We start from the raw sequence: 23,636 nt of genomic DNA on the forward strand, positions 1-23,636 counted from the left end.
CAAACATTTATCTGAAAACTGTTGGTTTCTTGTGACCTCCATGCACTACTTTTGCCAAACTTGGTTAAATGTTTGACAGCATTAACTGGTTAAAGGTGCTTCTTTAACAAATACGGATGGATAGTATGATTATATAAAATTTTTTGCGAACTTGGTCAGATGTATGTTCATATATTTGCCTGATTAAAAAAAGCCTTAAAGAGTTTCCCTAGTGGTAAGACATATCATACTCAAAAGACTCTTTTCATATTATCAATTCCTCAATCATGAAGTCACTAGATGAAACACATATGAGAAATTTGAGAAGAGGATTTCTGTGCAAATCTACATCTAGTATGAAGTCATGTGTGACGTCAGCTGAGCATAGTGTCTCTAATGATACAAAATGTATGCAAATCTCAAAATTGCATGTGTAATGGAAGCATATGTGCTATTGCTGGATGCACAGGAAACAATTCCTACCTTCCAAACGGATTCAATATTGAGAAGATGAGAAGATAAATCATGACAGATCAGATCATTGACATTTTGTCTAAAATTATTCACTGTATATTCTGTGTAAGTTTGAGATGGGATGAGAAGGATTGTATCTGAGAAGCTTTCTAATTTCATGAATACACTGTGTCACATTTTTGCTGCTGTCCTGTTACTACAAAACTGGCAAAACTTTTACTTTTATGGGCCAGAAGGTTGATAATGTCACAACTGGCAAGGAAAGGGCATAGTATTGTAGATTTTGATTGTTGTTGATGACAGGGTAAAAGTTGTATGCATTTATGAAGATGGACTTTTATGTTTTTATAGGATAGATTTTGTGAGGTCAAGATTTAACTTTGATATCTGAACAGGGTTTTATTGTGATGTATTTGTGAGAATCATAGTTTACTGTGATAAACCATATATAAACAATATTTTTTTTTTTTTGGAATGTAAAGATAAGATTTTATCCATTTAGGGTTTTTAGGGAGAAAAAAATGATGAGGACCCACTTAAAAGCACCCTTCTACCAAATGTTGCAGATCATGAGGACATGGTTCTTCATTTCCATGTACAAGGCAAATCAGTTGTAACAAGAAGTGTTTCTGTGTATGATTGCAGAAGTAACACAGAGTAAGTGTTACTCATTTGTTTAGAACTAGGAAAAGGGATGATTCTTTAAGATTTTGACCTGTTGACATTTTGGTATAAAATACATAAACATTAATGCTTTCAGAGTTTATCAGATATTACGCATGAGACATATAATGGAATAAATTTTTTTTCAAAGGCAGTGATTTGTAAACTGATTTTTATGGCTTGCAGCTGTAGCAGCTGCACTAACAGCTCCTACCAGTGTCAATGGTGCTATGCTAGTGGAATCTGCCTGAGACAAGGCAATGCATGCCCTGCCAACAAGGAGTATTCTGTCACCCCCATTACCTCTCCTAGTGCCTGCCCCCTTATTTGGACATTTTTAAAAGACAAAGACATATTAGTGCATGCTGGAGAGAGCCGCCAGATTGCAGTGCAAGTGCGCAACCTGGAATCAAGTCGGACAAAAGAGGTCAAATGTCACTTCAGCTACCTTGATTCTAACTTCTCTGTAGCAGGTGCCATTTCTTCTCAGTCCTTGACTTGCAGTCCTGTTAGGGTATGTTATCTGATTGTATTCTTTATCTGATTATTGTTTCTACATTTGTCATTTAAATCTTATTCTTCCATTTACATTATTTGTTTAAAAGATAAAAATCATGATCAATCAGCATCAATAGATATTATTTAATGGCCATGCATTTATTTACTCTTTTCCTAAGTTTTTTATAAGAGTCCGACCATTTTTCAGGCTGTCACCATTCTTTATAATTTAATGTTAAAGTTTTCCTTCTTACACTTATCCTTCCCTTAAAATGAAGATTTTCAAAGATTTTTTTCCTACAAGATATCTGTAGAGTGCAGTTTGTTCAGTTTTACCTTGTTGCATTCCTGTATTGTTTACTTGCAGTTTGATTATGCTGACAAGATGCAGCTACCATACGTAACTGCCAACTTCAAGGTTACCTGGGGCCCCAGTGCTCTTCCCTTGGACAATTCTCAAAATATTCAGGGTATCTTATCTACTTTACTGCCTTAAATAATTGCAGGAATTATTAGACATTTTTAAGAATACAGTACAGTTTCAACTCTCTGCTTGCTGTCACGCTTTGTTTCTGTCATTTATATTTCATGACAGAAACTAATATGATTCTTTGTGATAGGTAACATTCTTCAACTTTAATTACATTGATAATGATTTCATGTAGTTTATCATCTGGTATGTATTATCATGGCATATGAAATCTGTCACTGGAGTTATGATACATGAATATCATTAGGGTATGTGATAGTTTGTATTGTATGAATACATCTTTTTAGTGATAAGGCAAACTATGTGCTATCATTACTTTTATGACATAGTGAGGATCTGCAAGGATTATTCTTACTATTGCAATGATGATGATGATGATGATGATGATCATGATTGGCACAGTGAGGATCTACAAGTGTCCTCTGATGGTCACCAACTGTGGCAAGTGTCTGAGCATGGATGCTGAGTACGAGTGTGGTTGGTGTGGCGACAGATGTACTCTGCAAAAATATTGCCCTCCTTCCTTGTCCTGGATGGACCGTACAGCCACCTGCCCTGGGCCTCAAATTTTGCGAGTATGTAGACATTAACCAAAAGTCATCATGAACTTACTAGTAATCAAGGATGTTTTGCAACAGACATGGGAGACTGGAAATGCATATAGCACATTGCATAACTTGATTGTTAATTGTAGGTTTTGGGTGGTTGTTTTTTTGCATAACTGTTTCTTTTGAACATACTGACATGATTATTTGCCATAGTCTCTCACCCTTAAAATACCATGTGTTCCATGCCCGACAAGGCCGTCAGCTGAAACTTAAAATCTATACCCGCTGCCCTCCAGCCAGAGATGTGCTGATGTGATGGACCACCTTTTCCAGATGTTTAAGTTAACGCTGATAAAACTGACTTTCTGACAACCAGTTTTCAGCAAATGATGTAGTCTTCCTTCTCGACAGGCTTCTGTTGATGTTTGACAGTCATCTCAGTCAGTCAATGCACAAAGTCTAATCTAAGTTGTGAAACTAGATGAAACAGAATTCGCTACATACCTAAAGTGCCAGTCTGACTAAATTAGAGATCTGCTACACACCTTGCCTTCTTACAAGCAGTAAACAGAGCAAGTGGAACTGGCTGTGAACAGGGCTGTTCCTAGCTGTAATTTAGTTGCAGGGCTTAGAAATGTGACTTTTATACCTGTCCATGTTGATAACTTAGATAAATAGCCAACTGTGGTTGTACAAGAGAAATTTGTAACATATTGATGCAGATAAGGTAGATCAAGATAGTCTACTCAGGGTTCCCAGGTCCTTACAAGGTCCTTATAAGTCCTTACATATTGAATTTTCGCCGTAAGGCCTTATAAGTCCTTATATTTGCCATGCGGTCCTTACAAATTCGCACACAGGTCCTTACATTTTCTCTGTGACCCTTACAAGTCCTTATATCGATAAAATATTACCACAAATTTATTTTCGGAGTCGACTTTGGCGCAAAATACGGACGATTTTTTGCCCCATTGCTATTTTAATCACATGACTACCCAGTCTCGCTTTCGGCGGGAACTTCCATTTCGGCCTTTCGCGAGTTCACTCTCGTCGTGTCGACCACATTTCTTTGTCTGCTTAACAATTTGAAAGGTGCCGGGGAAGTGCTCTTTTCAGGAGAACTGGCTAAAGGAAGACAAGTATGGATGACCCTTCTGTAAACCTGAACCTTCTTGAGAAAATTAATAACGACATGATTACCAATCACAATGTTGGTATGTTAAATGTGGGCAGCTGTGGACTCCATGTTATGCACAATGCATTTAGGCGTGGATGCGAGGCTTCTCAATGGGAGTTTGAGTCATTTCTTACATCTGCTTATATCTTGTTCAGAGACAGCCCAGCCAGAAGAGAAGATTATATAAAGTAACTGGTTCCACATCTTTTCCAGCCAAGTTCTGTGCTCACCGATGGCTTGAAAACAATTCTGTTGCTGAAAAAGCAATTGTTATGCTTCCAGACTTGGAAACATTTGTCAAAGCTGCAATGGAGAAAAAATAACATTGCCAAAGAACAAATCTTTGATATGTAAAAGCTGGAGTCTTATCTACCCCTTTGCTTCATGTCGTCTGGCTTTCTTTAGTTTAATTGCCAGTATACTTGAACCTTTTTTGAGAAAAATACCAGCTGATCAGCCTCTTCTTCCTTTCCTTTGTTTAGACTTACATGACATTATGAAAAATCTGATGCGCATATTGGTCAGTCAAATGTACTTAATAAATGTGAAACTGCCCTCCAACTTGTGCAGGTTGATATATGCAACAGTTCTAACCATGTCAATCTGAGCATGATAGATCTTGGCTTCAGGGTTGATAGACTACTGGCTGTAGCTAAGAAACAGTCATCAGTAAACGATGGAAACTGTCATGGCCTTCAGAGCTGAATGCAGAGATTTTTTGAAAAGCAGTTGTTCTAAATTGCAGGATAAATCTCCACTGAAGTACACCCTAGTGAGAAACATAACTTTCTTAAACCCAAAGACCATGGGGGAAAAAGACAAATCAATACAAAAATGAAAAAGGTTTTGTTGTATTGCCAAGGTGTGAAAAGGTTTGATGATGTGACTTGTGACAAGGTATTGTCAGAGTTCCGTAATTTTCTTGACAGCAGGTGAGTGTGGTAGTAAGGCTTTTGACCTATGACACAAAGACTGGATAGTTGGTTTTATGATGCCCTTGCTGGAAAAGCAGAGTTTCAGGTGTTGTGGTCTGTTGTCAGACAGTTACTCTTACTCTCTCATGGTCAAGCTACAGTGGAAAGAGGATTTCATTCAACAAAGAACAGTAGCTGACAATCTTAGCCAGACTGCACTAAAAGCACACAGAGTAATTCTTGATCATATTCACAGTGTGGGAGGGGTGGAAATGTTGAGATCTTCCAAACCACTGATGATATCCGCTTCTAGTGCCTATGGCAGGTATGAACGTTACTCTCTGAGCAGAAGCAGCAGAAGGAAACAGAAGAAAAGCAGGTCCACAGAAAGAGATTAGGAGATGAGCTGGTAATACTCGCAAAAAGGCTAAAGACCACCAGTGCCGAAGACACCTGCTGGAACTGGCTGACAGACATAGTTTCCAGGCTGAAGAGCAAAAAGTTTTTCACTTATTAAAAGATCTAACAACATGCGTTTGTTAGCCAAAGACAAGAAGAAGGGAGATAACAAAGATTCATCAGACATTGATAGATTACAGGAAGAAATTAAAAAGGTGTTGAATTGTGACATTCAGAATTAATGTTTATTTCAGTTTTAAATAAGCTGCACAATTCTGTACATGTATGCAATGGAATATGTTAAAAAAAAACAACAGAACTATTTAGAGGAAATTAGGTTATGTAAGAAATTGTATTGTTTACTATTGGTAAAACTGTAGGGGTGACAAAGAATTGAACTTCATCAATGAAACTTTTGCTTATAGTAGATGGATTGCTTTGTCATTTTGTAATCTTAATCTTATGTGTATTAGTATATCATGCTGTTTATGTATAAGTATATGTTTGCATGTGTTACATGTATGTATAATAAGAATGCTTAAATAATATCTCAAGGTTAACAAAAATAAATGGGCTGTAATGCTTGACAGTTTCGACTCATTCCATCTTTGGTTTAGCATTAGGATCACACTCTTTTCATTCCTCATCTGATCCTCCAAGCCTTGGCATTCCTTGTAGTCACAAGAAAATGTTTGGTCTACACATCTGTACAACACTAGTTGCCCTTCCATATTCGCAAAAAACACTCTTTTTTCAAAAGGTCTTTAGAAACTTACTCTTTCTTGAACCTTGATCTTCTATTACTACTGTGCATAGCTCTATTTCTCTCTCTCTTCCCGTTAGAGTGTGTGTGCGAGAGAGAGACATGAACTGACTTTTGTATTACACCAAAGAATGGCTTTCAGGTTTTGTAATTATTATTACTTAGATTTCTAGAAAACTTGGAACATTAATGGTGTATGTTATCAGCGCGCTAAGGACACTTTTTAAGTTATCTAATCTAAATATGGCAGACAGGCATCAAAATTAACTCTTTGATTATTTATTACTAGAAATACATGTATTTGAGAACACAGAGAAGACCACAGATTCATAAATAATGCATCTTTCCGACCACACAAGAGAAAAACTTAAACATTGATGACTGTCACTTAGGTCCTTACGAATGCATGAAAGGTCCTTATAAGGTCCTTATAAAGTCCTTACTTGGCACCATCCCTGATCCCTGGGAACCCTGTCTACTTCCTAACCACAGGTAAAAATTGGTCAGCATGTTTATACAATAAAATGGTATGATGTTGCCAACAGCTGTTGACAAGGATAGTTGAAAAGTTCAAGACTACCATACTGGTATAAAGATTTAATTTGTAATATGCTTTCTTTGTATTCTACAGTTTAGCCCTACTACTGGGCCAGTCAAGGGCCGAACAAGCATGTCTGTGACAGGTCTCAACCTTGGTAAAACCTATGCAGACATTGCGGGGGGCATCACTGTTGCTGGTGTCAACTGTGAGGTCAAACCTGACCACTATGAACCCTCATCTGGGTAAGTTTCTTGGAACAAAAACCAGCACAGAAAGTCATGATACAGACAGGATCTGGCACAACTGAAACTCACTCTTTCCTTTGTCACAAAAGCTCACCCTGAAAATCCTGCATATTATACTGTTTTTTTATTAACATGCCATTCATGCCAAGGAGCCAAAATCTGTCTTTTTCCATATTCAATCTCATTTGAAGTCCATTTAAAAGTATGGGACAAATATGTCCCTTGGTCCTCAAAGAGTTAAGCTTATGGTTTACCTTTTTAACCTATTTGTGTAGGGAATATGATTATTTCTTGTCATGATGTATCCTGTGATACTAACTCAACATTAAGAACTAACAGGCAACTGGCTTAAAATTGCTGCTTACGATCAGTCTACTATCGGTAAATAAGAGAGAATAAGTGGCAGTAAATATCACTATGTTTAATATTGCAGGTTTGTCTGTGAGACAGAAATGACGGACAAAGCAGTAAATGGTACTATCACTGTGGTTGTTAACAACCAGTACAAAGCTGAATCAGATTCACCCTTCTCCTTTGTTGTATGTCCATTTGTTCTTCATGATATCAAATACTATCTTTAAATATGTTTCACATTACCTTATTAAAACCAGTGCATTCTTTAACTTTACAGTGGTTACATTTACATGAAAGCAACCAAACAAAATTTATTATTATTTTGCTGTAGTGACAGAAGGTATGGGTTTTGTTCTGACTACACTTTATTCCTGATATGCCTGATATTCTTCTTGTCTTTATATAAAGGATCCAGAATTGGTGGACATCACACCCAAAGTAGGACCAAGGTCAGGAGGCACAACTATCTGCATCAAAGGAGAAGACATGGATGCAGGCAGTGACGTGACTGTTATGATAGATGGCGGGTTATGCCAAGTGCTCAAGTAAGTCTCTCTTCCTTTCCTGTTTTCAAGATCTGAGAGACACTGGTATCAAATGATTTTCAAGACTGTGATATAAAATAGTATAGAAAGTGCAGTGAATAGTATAACTGTCAAATAATTACGCAAAAGAGTAAAGATTTTGACATACCAAAGCATTAATTTCTTATGTACACCTAGCATAGACTTTGGCACCCACCTGACTTTCAGTTATGAAATGGAGTAGAAAAATGTTTCTGAAATGCATGAGTGATTATTTGCTTTAGTAGATTTCGCTAAATAATAATAATAAAGGAGCTTCTGCTAAGTGGATGTATGACTTTTGATTACCTTTGTAAATTAAAGTATAACCACAGACACTTCAGCTGTTGCTTTTCAAATAGTCGCCCCTCGCTATATCGTGGTTTCCTTAAAGCAGCTTCACTGTATCGCTTTTTTTTTTTTTTAAATCTAATTCTGTATTGCAAAGTTTTCATTATATCGCAGGATTTTGCGGTATATAGGTATTTATATTTATTATTCTTGGAACGATTCTTGGTATAAGAATATTCTTGGTATTTATTATTATAATTATTTTTGCCTAAAAAAAAATTTAAAACAGTATATAAAAAATGTTAATTCAAACATAACGCCTCTGTCATGAGGTTCTCTGAAACCTAACCCCTGCAATAGGCGAGAGATCTTTGATAGTAAAAACTCCCTATTAAGATTTGCTAAAATCCACCAAAATCAGGTCATAACTGAGAGAAGCTACAGCAGAGAGATCTGTTTTCATTCCTCAAACCATGACTTCTAATGCCTATAAAATCAAGTTCTTTTATTGAAAAAGTGCTCTTAGAAACCATATAATGCCTTTTTGTCATTCTTGGTCATGCTTAGTCTACCATTGTGAAGCTTGACTGAAGATTTATAGGAAAACTTATTTTCCAGGTAAGAGCAATCAATTAATACATGTTCATAGGTAGACAAAGATGCTTTCTTAATGCACTTTTTGTATTTTTAAATTTGATTTCTGCAAAAACTGAAGGTGAAACACAAAACAGTTGGTAACGAGAACTTTTTTTAATAGACAAGCGATTTCTGGAAAAGGTTGATAATAAAGCGTAATCAACTGATGTGTGCTGGCAAAGAGACAACAAGGAATGAGTGCTGATCACTTTAACCAAAAACCATTTTGCCCCAGCTATATCAATCTCCTGCCTCAGTTGAATCCACTCCATCATGACCCTACATCCTATGTCAAACATCATCCGTCACAGAAAGTCAGAACGACAAGGTCCAGGCTAAATGAATGCCTGAGGAATAACACCCATTTTATGTTAACTGATACATTTAATACAAATCTCCAGACTGAAAAAATAAGGACAAAGGCATTTTTCAATTTTATTTTTAAAATTTAAAAGAAAATTGCATTATGTACCATTGGGTGGTTTGTTCTTTGAATGTGTATTTCCAAACAGCCATTTTTGTTTAGTAAAGATAATGGCTGAACTTGTTCACAAACTCTGTTGATAATATTTGATGATGTTATTGACTGTCTTTTGGACCAGGATGGATTCAACTTACAGTGTTGAAATGATATGGTAGCTACAATTGGAGTAATATGGTTTGGGTCGAAATGACAGGTGACCCATAGAACAAGCAATCTTTTTCAAAATATACTTATTTTACATGATTTCTACAGAAAATTGTAACAGAGGTAAAAGCAGCTAGTCAGAAGCAATCTGTTTTAAAATGTACTTAATTTTTTTCAACACAGAACTTTTGCAAAACAAGTTTTAATACAGTACAAACTGTCAATCGTAACAGTCCTTTTTATGAAGTTCCAAATGGTGTGTGTATGGGGGGAGGGCAAGTGAAACAGGCCCAAAAAATTGGCTTTTGCAAAGAAGGGTTGTATGCAACTGGTCTTTTTGCCAGAACACTTGCATAAAAATCCTTTTGAGGTATCAAATTGACATGGTATTGATAAAGTTGGAACTTAATATTAATCAAGAGTTAAACTGCCATGAACTCACAAAAAGAACTAGAGCTTACTGATCAGAGAAGACTATTAAAAAACATTGTAGCAAATTTATTGTGATGCTGAGCCACAACCATACTCTAATTTTTGGTAGTGTTTTGCTGAGATAAAATGAAAAATGAGGTATTAATGAGGTATGAATAACAGTCCATTGAGGATGTTAACATGCAAAATCTTGAATATTAATCTTTCTTGTCTTACTAACAAATAGGGGAGTTCTTTGAAGGACTTGTATAGTCAGACATTTTCTTTTCTTTTCTTTTTTTTTATTAAGGCCATTCATTTCATTCTCATATTGGTCACTAATTATAGAAGTATATTCTAAAGTCTTTAAAGAAAAAGTGAAGTAAGAGCAAAGATTTTAATTTTATAAAACTTTAGAAAGTTAAATGTTGTAACCTTGTAACAACAGTGAAAAAGTAATTTGTGATTCTGCAATTACACCAAAAACTATGATGCAGACGAAATCGGACTGTGGTGGAGTGTGTGACACCAAAGCAGACTGGAACAGAAAGTAATGTGACAGTGGAAGTCAATTTTGGTGGGAGCAAAAAATCTGCTCCGCAGAAATTCACTTATGCCGCCGATCCTGTTATCTTCAGGATTGAGCCCATGAAAAGTATACTCAGGTATGTACAAGTATACTCGGGTATATAACATTTTTTTTTAACTGAATCATAATTGCACCATTGTCCATCTCTAATTCTGACTTTTTTCCCCTTTGTGTGACCATTCTGGGAGAGGACATATGTTAATTGGAGGAAAAAAAGGTCTTTAAGTGTGTGGAACTGAATGTCATACAAGTTTTCTCTGATCTTGCTTATACTGTTTCAGTGGTGGAACATTAATCAGAGTAATGGGCAAGGAACTGAACCTGATACAAAATCCCAAGTTCTTTGTGACATATGGTGGCAAATTTTTTACCTCTGTAAGTACATCCCCATAGACTTCTTTACAAGCTGAATAAATATAAAACTTGAAGTGCCACAGATTATGAGATTACATCAATAAGTAGGTGAGGTTTATAAAGGTATTGATGATGGGATCCTGAGTGGGATGGCTTGTGTCCACCTGTCTGTTAATGAATTCAGATAAGATAACATTACTGAGCATCATCACCTATAACATGTCAGTGCTTCTTATATTAATAAATATATATATACCTTCATGAAGATTCACCCATGCCGTCATATTATGACTTTTGTTTTGTATAGAAATGTGTAGCACCAGAGCCATATGGATTAGAGTGTGAGGTGCCAGAGATGCTCAACACTGTAACAGCAGCAGGTGCTAATGTGACAGAAACCAGTCCTCTGGAGGTACACTATGGCTTCAGTTTGGATGGTGTAACAACATTCAGAAACATCTCCCACCAGCCAACATTTCCTCCACTGCTTCTCTACCCTGATCCTGACATTATCCCATTTTCAGAACAGGAGCAGACCAAGCAGCACAGAGACAAGAATCACCTGGTTGTCAAGGTAGCTGGCAGATGTAACTTAGGTTGCGTGTGATTGTGAGAATACCTGCTACACAAGCATCTATGTCATGATAAGGTGACTTTCCTCCCTTCAGACTTGATAACATGAGCAAACAAGTCTTTCAGGTCAGTTTTCAGAAGTGCAGGCTTAGCTAATGATTCACCTGGTGTGCAGACTGATGGAGACCATTTAGCAAAAGGCTTTTATTTAATGGATACAAAATATTGGTATTAGATACACTGCAAAAATGTTAATGTCAAACAATAATATTGAAGAATACTTACAGAGTGCCATTATTGCTCACAGTGATTTACAGAAAAATAAAACACACTAAGATGATAACAGCATAACAAAATTCTCCATTATCTAAACAATCAAGCAGTCCAAGTCAAAAGGCGTAATGGAACAAGAGCAATTTCAGTCACTGATGATGGTCTATATCTCAGCTGAAAAACATCAATAACACTAGCATGATCTCTTCCACAAATTCATCAACTTTAAAAAGGTATTTGACAGTCTGGGTATGAAAATATCTTGTACAAGAGCTCAGTGAACTCATTAACAAGTTCATTAATGAATGGGAGTTTTCTTTCAACCTACAATGGACTTCCGTCACGGGTACCTCCAGTCACCTGTACTGTTCAACATCTGTTTGAGAACACCATGCAAAAAAAAAAAAAACCCTTCACAACCATCACACTTTTATTGATGGGAGATCCATATGCAACCTTTGCTTCGATCTGATATAGGCACCTACAGGAAACTACAAGATCACACCAACAGACTGACAAACTGCATATGTAATGAGACCAGCACTGGCAAAAGCAAAGTCATGGTTAACAGCAGAGAGTTATGTGAACAGAGCAGGAGCTCAAAGAGGTTAACAGCTTTAAGTACTTTAAACTCACACTTTCCTAAGATGGCAGATATTTGCATCAGGGTTGCTACAGCAGCCGCAACAATAACCTGGCTGGACAGGAAGCAACACCTTCCCCTTTATTGCCGAGTACATAACTGTTTCAAATCCATTGTATTTCCCATCCTGGTATATGCACGAGATGTGGACACTTCTTGGTAATTTGAAGAGAATACAGCCATTCAGAACCAAGTACCTGAGGAGGCTGCTGCTTATCTTTTACAGGAAGCACAAAATCAATAACTTTCTAGGGTAGTATAGTTGCAACCCTTGTAGGGCACCAGGAGCCCCATCTCACAACTGTGAATGGGTGCAGACTTGTCTGGCTTATCATGTGACCCAGCATATCATCAAAGTCCAACCTTAAAAAGTGCCTTGGAGTGGGGTAGTCAGGGCTGTGGTAGTCAAAGAAAGAACTGGTTGGCACATGGGAAATAGCAAACTGGTTGTTTTATGCAAGATTGGCTCACCACTACTGAAGACAGGCCTAAGCAGTGAGTTTTGTCAGCTACCCTATCTATCCAGTTGTTCTTCCTGGTGACTAGCACCAACAGACCAGCATAATCACTAGCATGACCACTTGTTAGTTGGTATTTGTCAAGAGATAGATGGACATGTGTATATGAAAAGAAAGGAAAGCAGTTAAGTTAATATTCACAGAGGTGTGTGTTAGATTGTGTTTAGTTTCTACAATGAAACCTCACGTTTTTCTTTTTACTGTGATCCCCTCTTAGACATGACGCAAAAATTTCTATAGACATATATTTCACAATACAAAGGTCATCTCTGTTAAGACTACATCCCAGCAAAACATAGCTAGTCTTAATAGAAAGGTTCTGCTGGGGAGCCTTCATCGTGCACACGTGAAATGTGAGTGTGTGCATGCATCCATGTGTTTGAAAATTTGCTTTTATGTGCAGGGCCAGTTCCGTATAATCAACAATCTTATGGCCAGTGTGTTCGTATATGTTGGAAAGGAACCTTGTTTAAATGTTGCTGCAACAGATACCGTAATTACCTGTGAGCCACCTTCTAAGGCTCCAGATGGTACTGACCTCAGTGGAAAGGCCCAAGTACAGGTAATTTAGTCTTAAATGCCCAAAACCATATGCTACTCTTTAAAGGAAAACTAAAATTTTGAGATACCAGATGGAAAACATTTGTTCTGGCTTGTAGGTTGTTGTTTTTTTTGTTTGTTTGTTTTGTTTTTTTTTTTGCATAAATTTCTGTGTAAATAGTGAACATTTTAACCTACAGAATGTTGTGTTAGTACAGCTGCAACAAGTTTGTGTAATCAGAAGAGTGCTTACAGGGAATCGTAAGGACCTTACATTTAGATTTTTTTCCCAAGGGCTTACCAGCCTTTATATTTATTTATTCAGATCCAAAGCCCTTGCAAGTCTTTACATGAACAAAATTTTAACATAGATTCATTTTTGCAGTACGCAATTTACAGAATGGGGATGATTTTGTTGATGTGGGATATGGGGGGTCAGATTGTATTATGGTGTCAGATAACATTTTTACAAAGCTGCTTTTCTGTTCTATCAAGTAAGTTATTATTACTACTACTGTATATATTTTTATCAGGATGGATTCTTTCTTTCAAGACTTATCCATGCTAATATTTTAACATTTGAAACTATGAAGGATTAACACTATTGTTTAGGTCCTTAAAATTGTGTAGAAGGTCCTTACAAAGTTCTTACAAGGTCTTGACATTGCATTAGCCTTTTCTTTGGTTGTTAAAGTTTTACTCCATGCCAGTAGCTAATGTTATATCATGAGGAGCTATTGCTTGGTTACCTTCACTTATCAGAACATAAATACTGGTGGAGAAACAAAAAGCAACAATTTTAAGGATTGCTAATTTAACTTAGGCAACATTTGCTTGTGTTGCTACACAGATTTCACAAAAATTAGGCTTTTGCCTTTGTAATCTGCAAAACTATATCTTTGATATTGGATGTTACAATTCCTTATGTAAAACATAGTTTTCTCTTACTTGTTTTCCTGTTTCTTCTGTAATGAGCTGGTTTAAGTAGAAGTATATGTGTTCTTTGAATTTTCATTTCTTCACATATATTTTGATTCAAAACCACCACCATCCATATTAAAGAAAGAGAAGGATAAAATATTTTGAATTTAAATTAAGCTTATTATTTTGTTCGTAATGCCAGGTGCGCATTGGGAACTTGGTACGGACTGTGGGCTTTCTGCGCTATTATGAGGCATCTGGAGCAGATAAACCTATGGCACTAGGTGTTATTCTAGGTGTAGTTCTTCCCATCCTGGCCATCATAATCTTACTGACAGTTTGTGTGTTACGCCGCCACCGCAAGCACAAGCCAGCTACAGACTACATCCCAGACGTTTTGCAAGACTACCAAGGTCAAAAGGAAGAAGAAGAAATTGGCTTAAACCATGTTGCTGTCACTGCCGACATGAATGGTCAGCTGTGTGATGAGCGAGGTCAGCTTTTAACTATATTACTCTCAATGCTGCTGTCACTTTTGTGTGACAGTGAATGTTTGTAAAAATGTGAACTTAATAAATATTTGTTTGCCATTTCTTTAAGTATTTCATGTTATTTGAAAAGTCTTGCTATTTGCAGATTCTGGACCTTACATTGCTGATTTGCTAGGGCGGTTTGATGACACAGCTCTCCGTCACAGTATTACAACAATGTTAATACCTCGAAGCAAATTGGATATGGGCGAGTTAATTGGAAAAGGTGAGAAATCTTAGTAAACGCTAAGTTTTTTTAAGGAATTTATGTGCTTTGTGCAGACTGCACCAGATCCTAACATGTTTATCTGTAAACACTTCTTCTTGTTCCTATTCACCCCCAGTGGAGCATAGGGCCGCATCTGTAAACACTAGCTATCAACATTTCTATCTGTCATTATTAGAGTCTTAAAAGGACAAAAAAATGACATTACCTTTTATATTTGATAGCTGTGATCTTAAGCAAGATTTCATTTATTTGAGGTAACATAATTTGGCAGTAATAATAATCAACATCACATACTGCTGGTGACTTGCATGTCAGTGGGTGGCTGTACAAGATCAACATTTAATTATGTTTGAGTTTTCAACTTAATTTGGTAATCTGCTTATGTATATGCACTTATGAATGCACATATGCATATCTTTATGTTTCAGGCCACTTTGGGGCAGTATACAAAGCACAACTACAGCGTGGAGATGACAAATCATCTCAGGTTGCTGTAAAGACACTCCAAGGTACAGACATTTGTGCCCAGTACTTTATAATAGTAAAATTGGGTTTTTCTGCATGTCTCACTTTTTGATGAGACCTATGTGCCTCTGCCAAAGGAGGTTGGGGAATCACACATTCATCTTCAGACTTGGCATCATCTCATCATAGATCCTTGGGTTCTCGACATTATCAGCAATAGACTTTGAACTTCCCAGTAGTCACCACAGACCTTCTCACCAATGTAGATATCAGCTCTGGTGTGCCCTGCAGACTCTTTTGTTCTGTGGGATGTGATAAAAGCACTGTTGCCAATGGGATGGAAAACAGTTTGTCAATGGGCTCATAACTCCTCATCGATCCCTCAACTCTTCATTGCCCTGACCTTGCTGGGGTGTCAGAACTTGACATCAAATCCGAACTGTCCCCTTTCTCTGTTGGCAGTCCGGTGGCGCAATGGTTAGCGCCTGTCTCAAATACAGTGGAGGTTGGCTGTCCTGGGTTCAGCTGACGTCTTAGGCACGCTGTTCTTTCTTTGCATGTGGCATCTATTTACAGGGCTAGCTGCATTGCCTTAGTTGGTGACAGCATAAAACATCAGTCCTCTCTCCCCCACTGTCATTAGGCGTGGAATGTCTGTATGGGTACAAGGAGCTTGGGATTTGACTGTTGCTTTCCCCCCTCCCTTTCCATGCTGTGCCAAAAAACTTCAGTTAAGGGCAGTAGCAAGCATGTTTAACTGGGCTTTTCATCTCATGTACTCGTCTCTTCTGGTGTTCATTATGTGTTGTTTTGCCATAAGGTCAATGAAGAAGTGAAGCAAAATGGCTTAAATAAGTTCTCTTTGTTTGAGACAGAAATACTCTCTCATTTTTTTCCATCATTATGAGTACTGTTGGGTTTGATGAATTAAATGACTGCTGATGGATTCAGTCTCGTTTACATTGAAAATATTAGATATTAGATTTATGGCACCATCAGTGAGCAAAGGGGCTGGCAGTCCAAAAGAAAAAAATTGTGTGGATCAAGAGTAGCGATAACTTTGAAACAAAAGTAAGTTTCAAAGAGAATTTACTTTACCCATGATAGTTAATGTTTTACAAGAACATGTTTAGTTCACTTTTGGAACAGATATAACTTCTCATTGTTTATCATTTATGGTGAGTATGCTGTATGGTGCATAAAGATGTTTAAATTACTTTCTGATTATGGATTATGTTGCAGCAAAAGTCAGCGAAGTAGAGGCTATACAAAACTTTCTGCAGGAGACAGCACTGCTGAAGGATCTACAGCACCCCCATCTTCTGCCCGTGGTTGGTGTGTGTATCACTGCTAGTGATGACCCCATGGTTGTGTCACCTTTCATGGCTACTGAAGATCTCAAGAGTTATATACGAGAGCCATCCAAGGTGCGCATGGTGATGGATGGACACTCATTAAGTACCCACACTGACACAGTGTCGGTCAAACTAGAGAACTTACAGACCAGTGTATAAGTATTTAGCCCTAAGTAGCTCAGTTGCCAAAAAAGATTGGCCTGGAATAGACATCCTGCAGAATGGTCATGCTATTGGATTTTAACGTAAGTAAATCTTTCCCTATGCCTTGAAGCTTTGCAGTGGTGACTCAGCATTTACTAATTGGTGTGCACAAGCTGGTCGCCGCATTAAGATCAAGATGAAGACTTAGCTGACAATCATATTTTTGCTTTTAAGAAAATACAATAATTATTATTTCTTTGCACAGATGCTGACTGTAGCTGACCTGGTTGGCTTAGCTAGTCAGATTGCTGATGGCATGGCATACCTGCAGGAAGTGAAGGTTGTGCACAGGAACTTGGCTGCAAGAAACTGCATGTATGATGAATTTTACAAGTGCTTAATACTTGTAATATTATAAAATCTATTGAGTACCTGAATGTTGTTTATGATTATCACTTTTCTCTTCTTTCATCTTCATACATTGAGATACTAAAGCTTTTGAGACTAACAGCAGAGCCTTATTAGAAGCAGACATCTAGCTGAATCTGAGAAATCAGATACATTGCAGCTTAGCAGTAGCTAGAAGCAGATAGTTGCACAAAACTTTTCACAAGCAGTGGAAGCTGAAGGCAGGGGTGGTGTGGATTTTCAGAGTGACGGAGGAGAGATGTGTTCGTCTAACAGACTACGGTGTAACTGGGACCCTCTTCCCACAGCAGCACTATGTTTCTGAAGATGGATGTGCACAGGGTCTACTCAGGTGGATGGCCCCAGAATCAGTCATCAATTTTCAGTTCTCCTCCAAGTCTGATATTGTAAGTGATGGATAATTTTTATGCATGCAAGCCACCATTGACCTGTTTCTTACAACAACTTCCACTAATGTGTTTTTTGTACATGTGAGCCAGCTGTTACTGTGAGCTTACATCAACATTTCTTATACATCTGACTTTCCATTGGTCATTTATACAAGCATCTGTTTTCGTGTCATCATTTTTGCTGAAATGATGAACATTGCAGCACTGACTCACATATAAGAGTGTCATCATGACAGTTGCAGCATTTCATTTCCTTAATATACACATTTTAGTGCAAAGCTCAGCAGGATTGATATGGGCTCGCAGGTATTTTAAATATGTTCCTGAAAAATGAGAAGAGGGAATTAACTGTGTTAGTATAAAACATTTTGCAAATTGCTTGCATAGACTACATTAGTGATAATTGTAGGGATTCTCCCAGAACATCCTCCCACGTGATAAAGATAGCAGGAAAACAAAGTAAATAAGAATATGTAGTTGTAGATGATTGTCATAAGGGAGTCACATTGGTGCAGAGAATCATCCTGAAGAAGGACAGGAAATCTATCTCTACAAATACACTTTTCTTAACTTTCACGGAGGAGTGTAGGGTGGCCCAGCATGCTAGGAAGAAGGCCCAGCGCCTTGCTTTCCGCCACCCCGCTCCTGAAAATGTGATAAGTTTTAAACACAGTAGAGCTCAGGCTCAGTATATTTTTAAACTGACAAGGAAACTTGCGTAGCAGAGGTTTGTGTCCTCATTGTCCTCCTGCACCACTTCCTAAGTGATATGGTCGGCCATGAGGAAGATAAAGGCAAGGTTTCAGGCTGGCTCGATAGGCCGTCTGAGGGTTGGAGACTCTGTCCACACAGAGGCACGAGATGTTGCTAATTCCTTGGCATCCACCATTGCTCATAACTCCTCTTCTCACTATTCCCCAGATTTGTAGCACCTGAAGTCTGTTGGAATTCTTTGGCTGTGACTTTTCTTCCAATAACTCCAAAAAGTACAATCAACCCTTCTCTCTCTCTCTGAACTGCACCAGGGCCCTCAGAAGTGCAAGGACTCTGCACCAGGTCCATTTCTTATCAACTGCTGACTCATCTTCCACAGGTCTCTCTCCTCCTTCGTCTTCTAGACATCATTAACTTTATTTGGGTGTCCAGCTGTTTCCCTCCCTCGTGGAGAGAGGTAGTTGTGCCCATCCCAAAACCTGGCAAGGATCCTTCTGATCCCAACTCTTACTGTCCTATCGCTCTTACTAGTTGTCTATGCAAAACTTTAGAACGAATGGTGAATGTCCGGCTCACCTGGCATCTCAAGTCTCAAGGTCTCCTCTCCAACCTGCAGTGTGGCTCCAGAAAAAGCCACAGAACCCTGGACCATTTGGTCTGTTTTGAAACTTTTGTGAGGGATGCGTTTGTCAGCAAAGAACATGTTTTAGGGGTGTTTTTTGACTTGGAGAAGGTGTCTGACACTACCTGGAAGCAAGGTATTCTGTTGCACCTTCACTCCCTTGGCTTCTGGGATCGTATGCCACTCTTCATCAAGAATTTTCTTTCACATCGCCTCTTTCAAGTTTGAGTAGGGTCTATCCTGTCTGATCATCAGGAACAGGAAATGGGCAACCCTCAGGGCAGCATTCTTTCAACAACTCTTTTAACATCAAAACAGGTTTGGAGGCCTCATTATATGTAGATGACTTTGCTCTCTGCATTTGAGGCTGATCCCTATTGTGCCTCAAACGCCAGCTTCAACTGTGCATAAAGGCTGTACATAGGTGGGTGACAGAAAATGGCTTCAAATTGTCCCCTAAGAAGTCTGTATGCAACCTCTGTTTTATAAGCATTTATGTTCAGTGCTTCACTTTTTGGCTTTTAAACTAAGAGAAATGTTAAGTGTGCAGCTGACAGCACATACCTGTGTGAATTCTGACAGTCTCTTTTATTTCGGGTTTCTCAAGGCTAACTTTCATATGTTCAGAACTCAAAACAAGCGATCTTTGTTAGAAGTACAGTTGAGTGTTATAATTATAGAATTAATTCCCTAATTATAGAAATAAATTGTATAGCCAAAATGTTTTCTTTAGCTATTGAGTTGTATATGAATACCAACTGGATTGCAGCTATTCAGCATAATATAAATGAAACACTTTGGTTTTACTGAATTCTTCTCTAATTATAGAATGAATTATGAAGCTAGACAGAGAAAATTATTAATATTCTCATCTTGATGCCTCACACAGCATCCACAAGTGCACCCATTCTGCAACTGAAAACACACCTCTTCTGTAAACATTACTCCTAACAACCTTTCCCCTAATGCTAGTCCTTTATCACACCCTTCCTTTTGCAATATCATGTTACTCTCAGCTCTTGTTCTTGTTATTTGGTTCCTCTTTGTGTTTTATGTATTGGATTTCATTCTTCATTTAGTACCAGTTTATTCTTTTATAGTTCAGAGTTATTTGTTTGTTTTCCTGTCCCTCGTATGCTGTCCATGTTTCGTTATTGTTCTTAAACACTAAGAGCATGCTCCTTAGGAGTGTGAGTATGCACTTTACAAATTGTGCATTTATTATTATTTGCAGCATCAGAATCTTTTTCAGCCTGAAAACTAAAATCTTGTTTCCATTGTGGCATCATGCACAGAAACATGTTGCTTGGTTTTGATGTATTGTTACAGTCTGAGAGTTGGCTTGGCTTAATTGCATTATTGCATTACACTTACTTAATGTGCTGCCTTTGCCTTATTGTGCAGTGGTCATTTGGCATTGTCTTATGGGAGTTGTTTACAAGGGGCATTACGCCCTACCCTGATGTGGACAATGCCGGTATTTTGGCTCATGTCACTGAAGGCAAGCGCATGAAGAAACCGAAACAGAGTCCAGAGGCAGTGTAAGTAATGGACCAGGCTGAATGGTTTGAAAACATTGTTTCATGAACATTCAGGTGTATGTGTGTTGGGTTTTCTTTTATACATATGAAAATTATACCTTGTGAATCATACTGTTAACCGGGAGAAAACTAACAAGGTTTTATTCTGAATTGGGTGGTTCCAGCTTGTAGAAAGCTATATTTTGTTTTTGCTCTGGGTCTCTTGGGAGATTTACTAGCAAATTGTTTTGATTTTTTGTGTGTGTTAAAATTTGGAAATTGAGTGGCATATTTGGTGTGTTGGGCAGATATGGGATGATGCTGGCATGCTGGAGTCAAGCTCCAGAAGACAGACCTGACTTTTCTCAGCTGCTCCAGCAGCTGCAGCTGCTTATCTCACCCAAGGAGAATGAAGATGATCCTTCATGTCAACTGCTTAATAATTCTGTGGATATCAGTGGCTCAACAGAGTACTTGGAGGTCATAGGGTGATCGCTTGGCATTTGACAGTCTCTAATAGAATCTGAATGTGATGAAGTGAAGAAACTGTACCTCAACCTTCAGATTTATCGTCCACTAGACAGACTTAGTCCTAAAGTTGATTTTAGCCAAACTTACTCCATAATGGAGACCTTGTAGAATCAGGGTACTTGCCAGTAATCCAACGGCCACCAGTTTTGAAATGCTGGCAGGATTACTCAAATGTCCTTGGAGATGAGGTTAATGTGTGCAAGGTTAGAGCTTGTGCTGATAGACAGCTACAGATGAGCATTAAATCAAGCAGTAAACCCTTTTCCTAACATGATGTGTGATAGTGGTTCATTGATCAGCATTTTAATGCATTGGTTGTCTGTCAGCATAACAATGTCCAATAGCAAGTAACATCTTTACACCTGCTAGAGATGTGGTGCATAAGGTGTGACCTGGATGCCAGCTAGAACATTCATGTGTAACTGACTTCACTGTATATTGCACATGTACTTGCTGCCAAAGGCTACAACTTTTTTCACTTAATTACATCGTTGTGATGAAACTTTGGGGATCTGTTCACATCAACATACGATTCAAAAATAAAACTGGACTATACAAAGCAAACAAAAAGAATGAAATAGCTTCAAATGTGAGGAAGATAATAACTGCTTACTAATGAGAAAAAGCATGTGTGTGGATAAATGCTAAAACATCAAGTCAAAGCTCAATTCAGAGTGAAATTGTGACAAATGTGCCAACTTAAAAGTACGCACCAAGACTTCCGTGCCTCTACCATCTTTCACTTTTTGCAGAGTCCTTGCACTGCAGGACTGGCACTCAAACAGCTCCTCATGACGTTGCCCTGCAGATAGTGACAGTAACCTACAGAGGCAGAAACATTCTCCAAACACTAGGTTTAGAAGAAGTCACCCTGCAAATAGCAGCAATAACCTTTAGCAGTAGGCACCTGCTCAGTCTGTACCTAGCTATAGGATTAGAAGTAGATGTTTTATCTTGCAAAAAGGCCATCAGGAGTGGTAGATTTCATTGTGTGTGTGTGTGTGAAGCATCTTGCTCTTCATGTGTCAGATATGGGTGACTGCCACTTGTGTATTGGAAAGATGTCAGAAGTACATTCATTAATATGCTTGCAAAATTTGTCTTTTTTAAATGGGATGCTAATTTATGATTGTGATGGCTTGCAAGTGGACAAGTATACAGCATCTTGATGTAAGTGAGTTATTGTATTATTGTATGAAGCTGTTTTAGCATCACACTGACCTTTCAGGCTCCATTGATATCATGCTTGCTAATGGAGCTGTATGGATCTCTCTACACTGTACACAGTATTACATATATTTGTAATCCCTTATTCACTCTGCCAACAAAGTAATCACTGTGTACCACAGGTCCTTTAGTCTGGGCGAGTTTTTTGGGTGGTGGTAGGGGGCTCTCTCTGTAGGGATGTTAACAAAGTTTGTCTAAATGTTTTGTGTTTGTCAAGCAGAAAGATAATATTTATAAGGTTTTAACATGCATAATAATGGTTCACTGGTAGGGGTAGGTTTTTGAGTGGCTCTGACCTTATCACCAACCACCATTTTAACTGTTTTAAAGGTTCATAAATAAAGCAGTGACATCCACCTTTGTATCTTGCTGTTTAAATTTAGCTTAATGAAATAATGTTCTTCACTCAAAGTTTAGCTTTAGGCTTTCAGTTTTTCAATTGTTCAGACTGTTTAAATGTTTTATTAAATGTAAGATATGTTAGACAAATTATTTGAGCAGTTGTCATGGTTGTTATTCAGTTAATAACTGCATGCTGTTTATTTGCTCCAAAATCTGTGTTTCGCATACTCAAAGCCAACACTTTGCAGAAACCACAAGTAGCATTAATAAAATGACATTCTTCTCTCTTCTTGCCATGCTTATGTGTACTGTTTGTTTTAACACTGGAGTCATCACCATTTGTTTTTCTTTTTTTAGATAATAATGAACTGCTGTGTGCAGACAAAGTCATCTGTTTTTTAGATCTTTTTTGGTATTTACCTTTTGGTGCTTTACAAATCTTTTTGTTGGAAATAATGAGCTCTTTCGAACCTGCTGCTTTTCCAATTTTTGAGGGTTTAACAAAATTTTAAAAGGAGGCATAAATAACTTGAAGTTTTCAAACCAAGGGGTTCCATTGACTATGCCTAGATCACAAATTGAATACTGTATGGGCTGCTTTTGTTTCATGTGTTTAGCATTGGCTGCTCTTGGCAAGTAGGAAAGACAGCCTGCAGCCTGTTTGTAAATATGTGAATGGATGGTCCGACATTTTGTGAGTAAAAGTCTTGGTTTCATTTTCACAGTTAAGGCTGTCATTGGATGTGATGCTTATTGTCTGTTTGCTGCAATATTTTTAGCCTGTTGAATCTGCTATTATATTTCTTTATTGCAATGAAACTGGCTCACATTAAAGCCTTTTTTCTTCAACCTTTTTGGGATCTAGACAAGTGCAGTTCTGATAAGAAAATAAATTAGGCTGAACACAGTTGATGTCTGAGATTGTTGTCTGACAGCATCATTTTGATAGGTGGTTGAGCTTAGGGGCTATTGCTTGACATGTTGGCATAGAGACTTCCATCCATAAATGATTATTATGTAGATTTTAGGTAACGGGTGTAGAATCACTGCGCTGCCATGTCTGCAAGCAGTCCAGCAGTGGCTGTGACTTCATTTCCTCTGTTATTGATAATCTGTCCTTTCAAGCTAAAAATAAATGAAGTTATTATTATAAT

The 23,636-nt window shown here is 37.9% G+C and overlaps 1 protein-coding gene across 5 annotated transcripts in view; it reads left to right on the top strand.

Annotated features, from left to right (window-relative positions):
- LOC112572526 (plexin-A2-like) overlaps positions 1-21,865 on the top strand; it is a 57,195-nt gene extending 35,330 nt beyond the window's left edge. For all 5 annotated transcript variants that reach the window (XM_025252245.1, XM_025252247.1, XM_025252246.1 and 2 more), the window contains 19 exons: positions 1,020-1,110; positions 1,303-1,630; positions 1,982-2,084; positions 2,507-2,679; positions 6,537-6,688; positions 7,125-7,230; positions 7,454-7,590; positions 10,072-10,239; positions 10,445-10,538; positions 10,825-11,091; positions 12,928-13,086; positions 14,188-14,479; positions 14,622-14,741; positions 15,173-15,253; positions 16,452-16,636; positions 16,974-17,083; positions 17,361-17,523; positions 20,267-20,403; positions 20,691-21,865. In XM_025252245.1, the coding sequence (XP_025108030.1) occupies positions 1,020-1,110; positions 1,303-1,630; positions 1,982-2,084; positions 2,507-2,679; positions 6,537-6,688; positions 7,125-7,230; positions 7,454-7,590; positions 10,072-10,239; positions 10,445-10,538; positions 10,825-11,091; positions 12,928-13,086; positions 14,188-14,479; positions 14,622-14,741; positions 15,173-15,253; positions 16,452-16,636; positions 16,974-17,083; positions 17,361-17,523; positions 20,267-20,403; positions 20,691-20,874 (3,050 nt within the window). In that variant the 3' untranslated portion in view covers positions 20,875-21,865. The remainder of the gene's footprint in view (positions 1-1,019; positions 1,111-1,302; positions 1,631-1,981; positions 2,085-2,506; positions 2,680-6,536; positions 6,689-7,124; positions 7,231-7,453; positions 7,591-10,071; positions 10,240-10,444; positions 10,539-10,824; positions 11,092-12,927; positions 13,087-14,187; positions 14,480-14,621; positions 14,742-15,172; positions 15,254-16,451; positions 16,637-16,973; positions 17,084-17,360; positions 17,524-20,266; positions 20,404-20,690) is intronic.
- Positions 21,866-23,636: the final 1,771 nt, after the last annotated feature.

Source organism: Pomacea canaliculata, linkage group LG9 (genome assembly GCF_003073045.1).
Source record: "Pomacea canaliculata isolate SZHN2017 linkage group LG9, ASM307304v1, whole genome shotgun sequence".
Taxonomy (NCBI): Eukaryota; Metazoa; Mollusca; class Gastropoda; order Architaenioglossa; family Ampullariidae; genus Pomacea; species Pomacea canaliculata.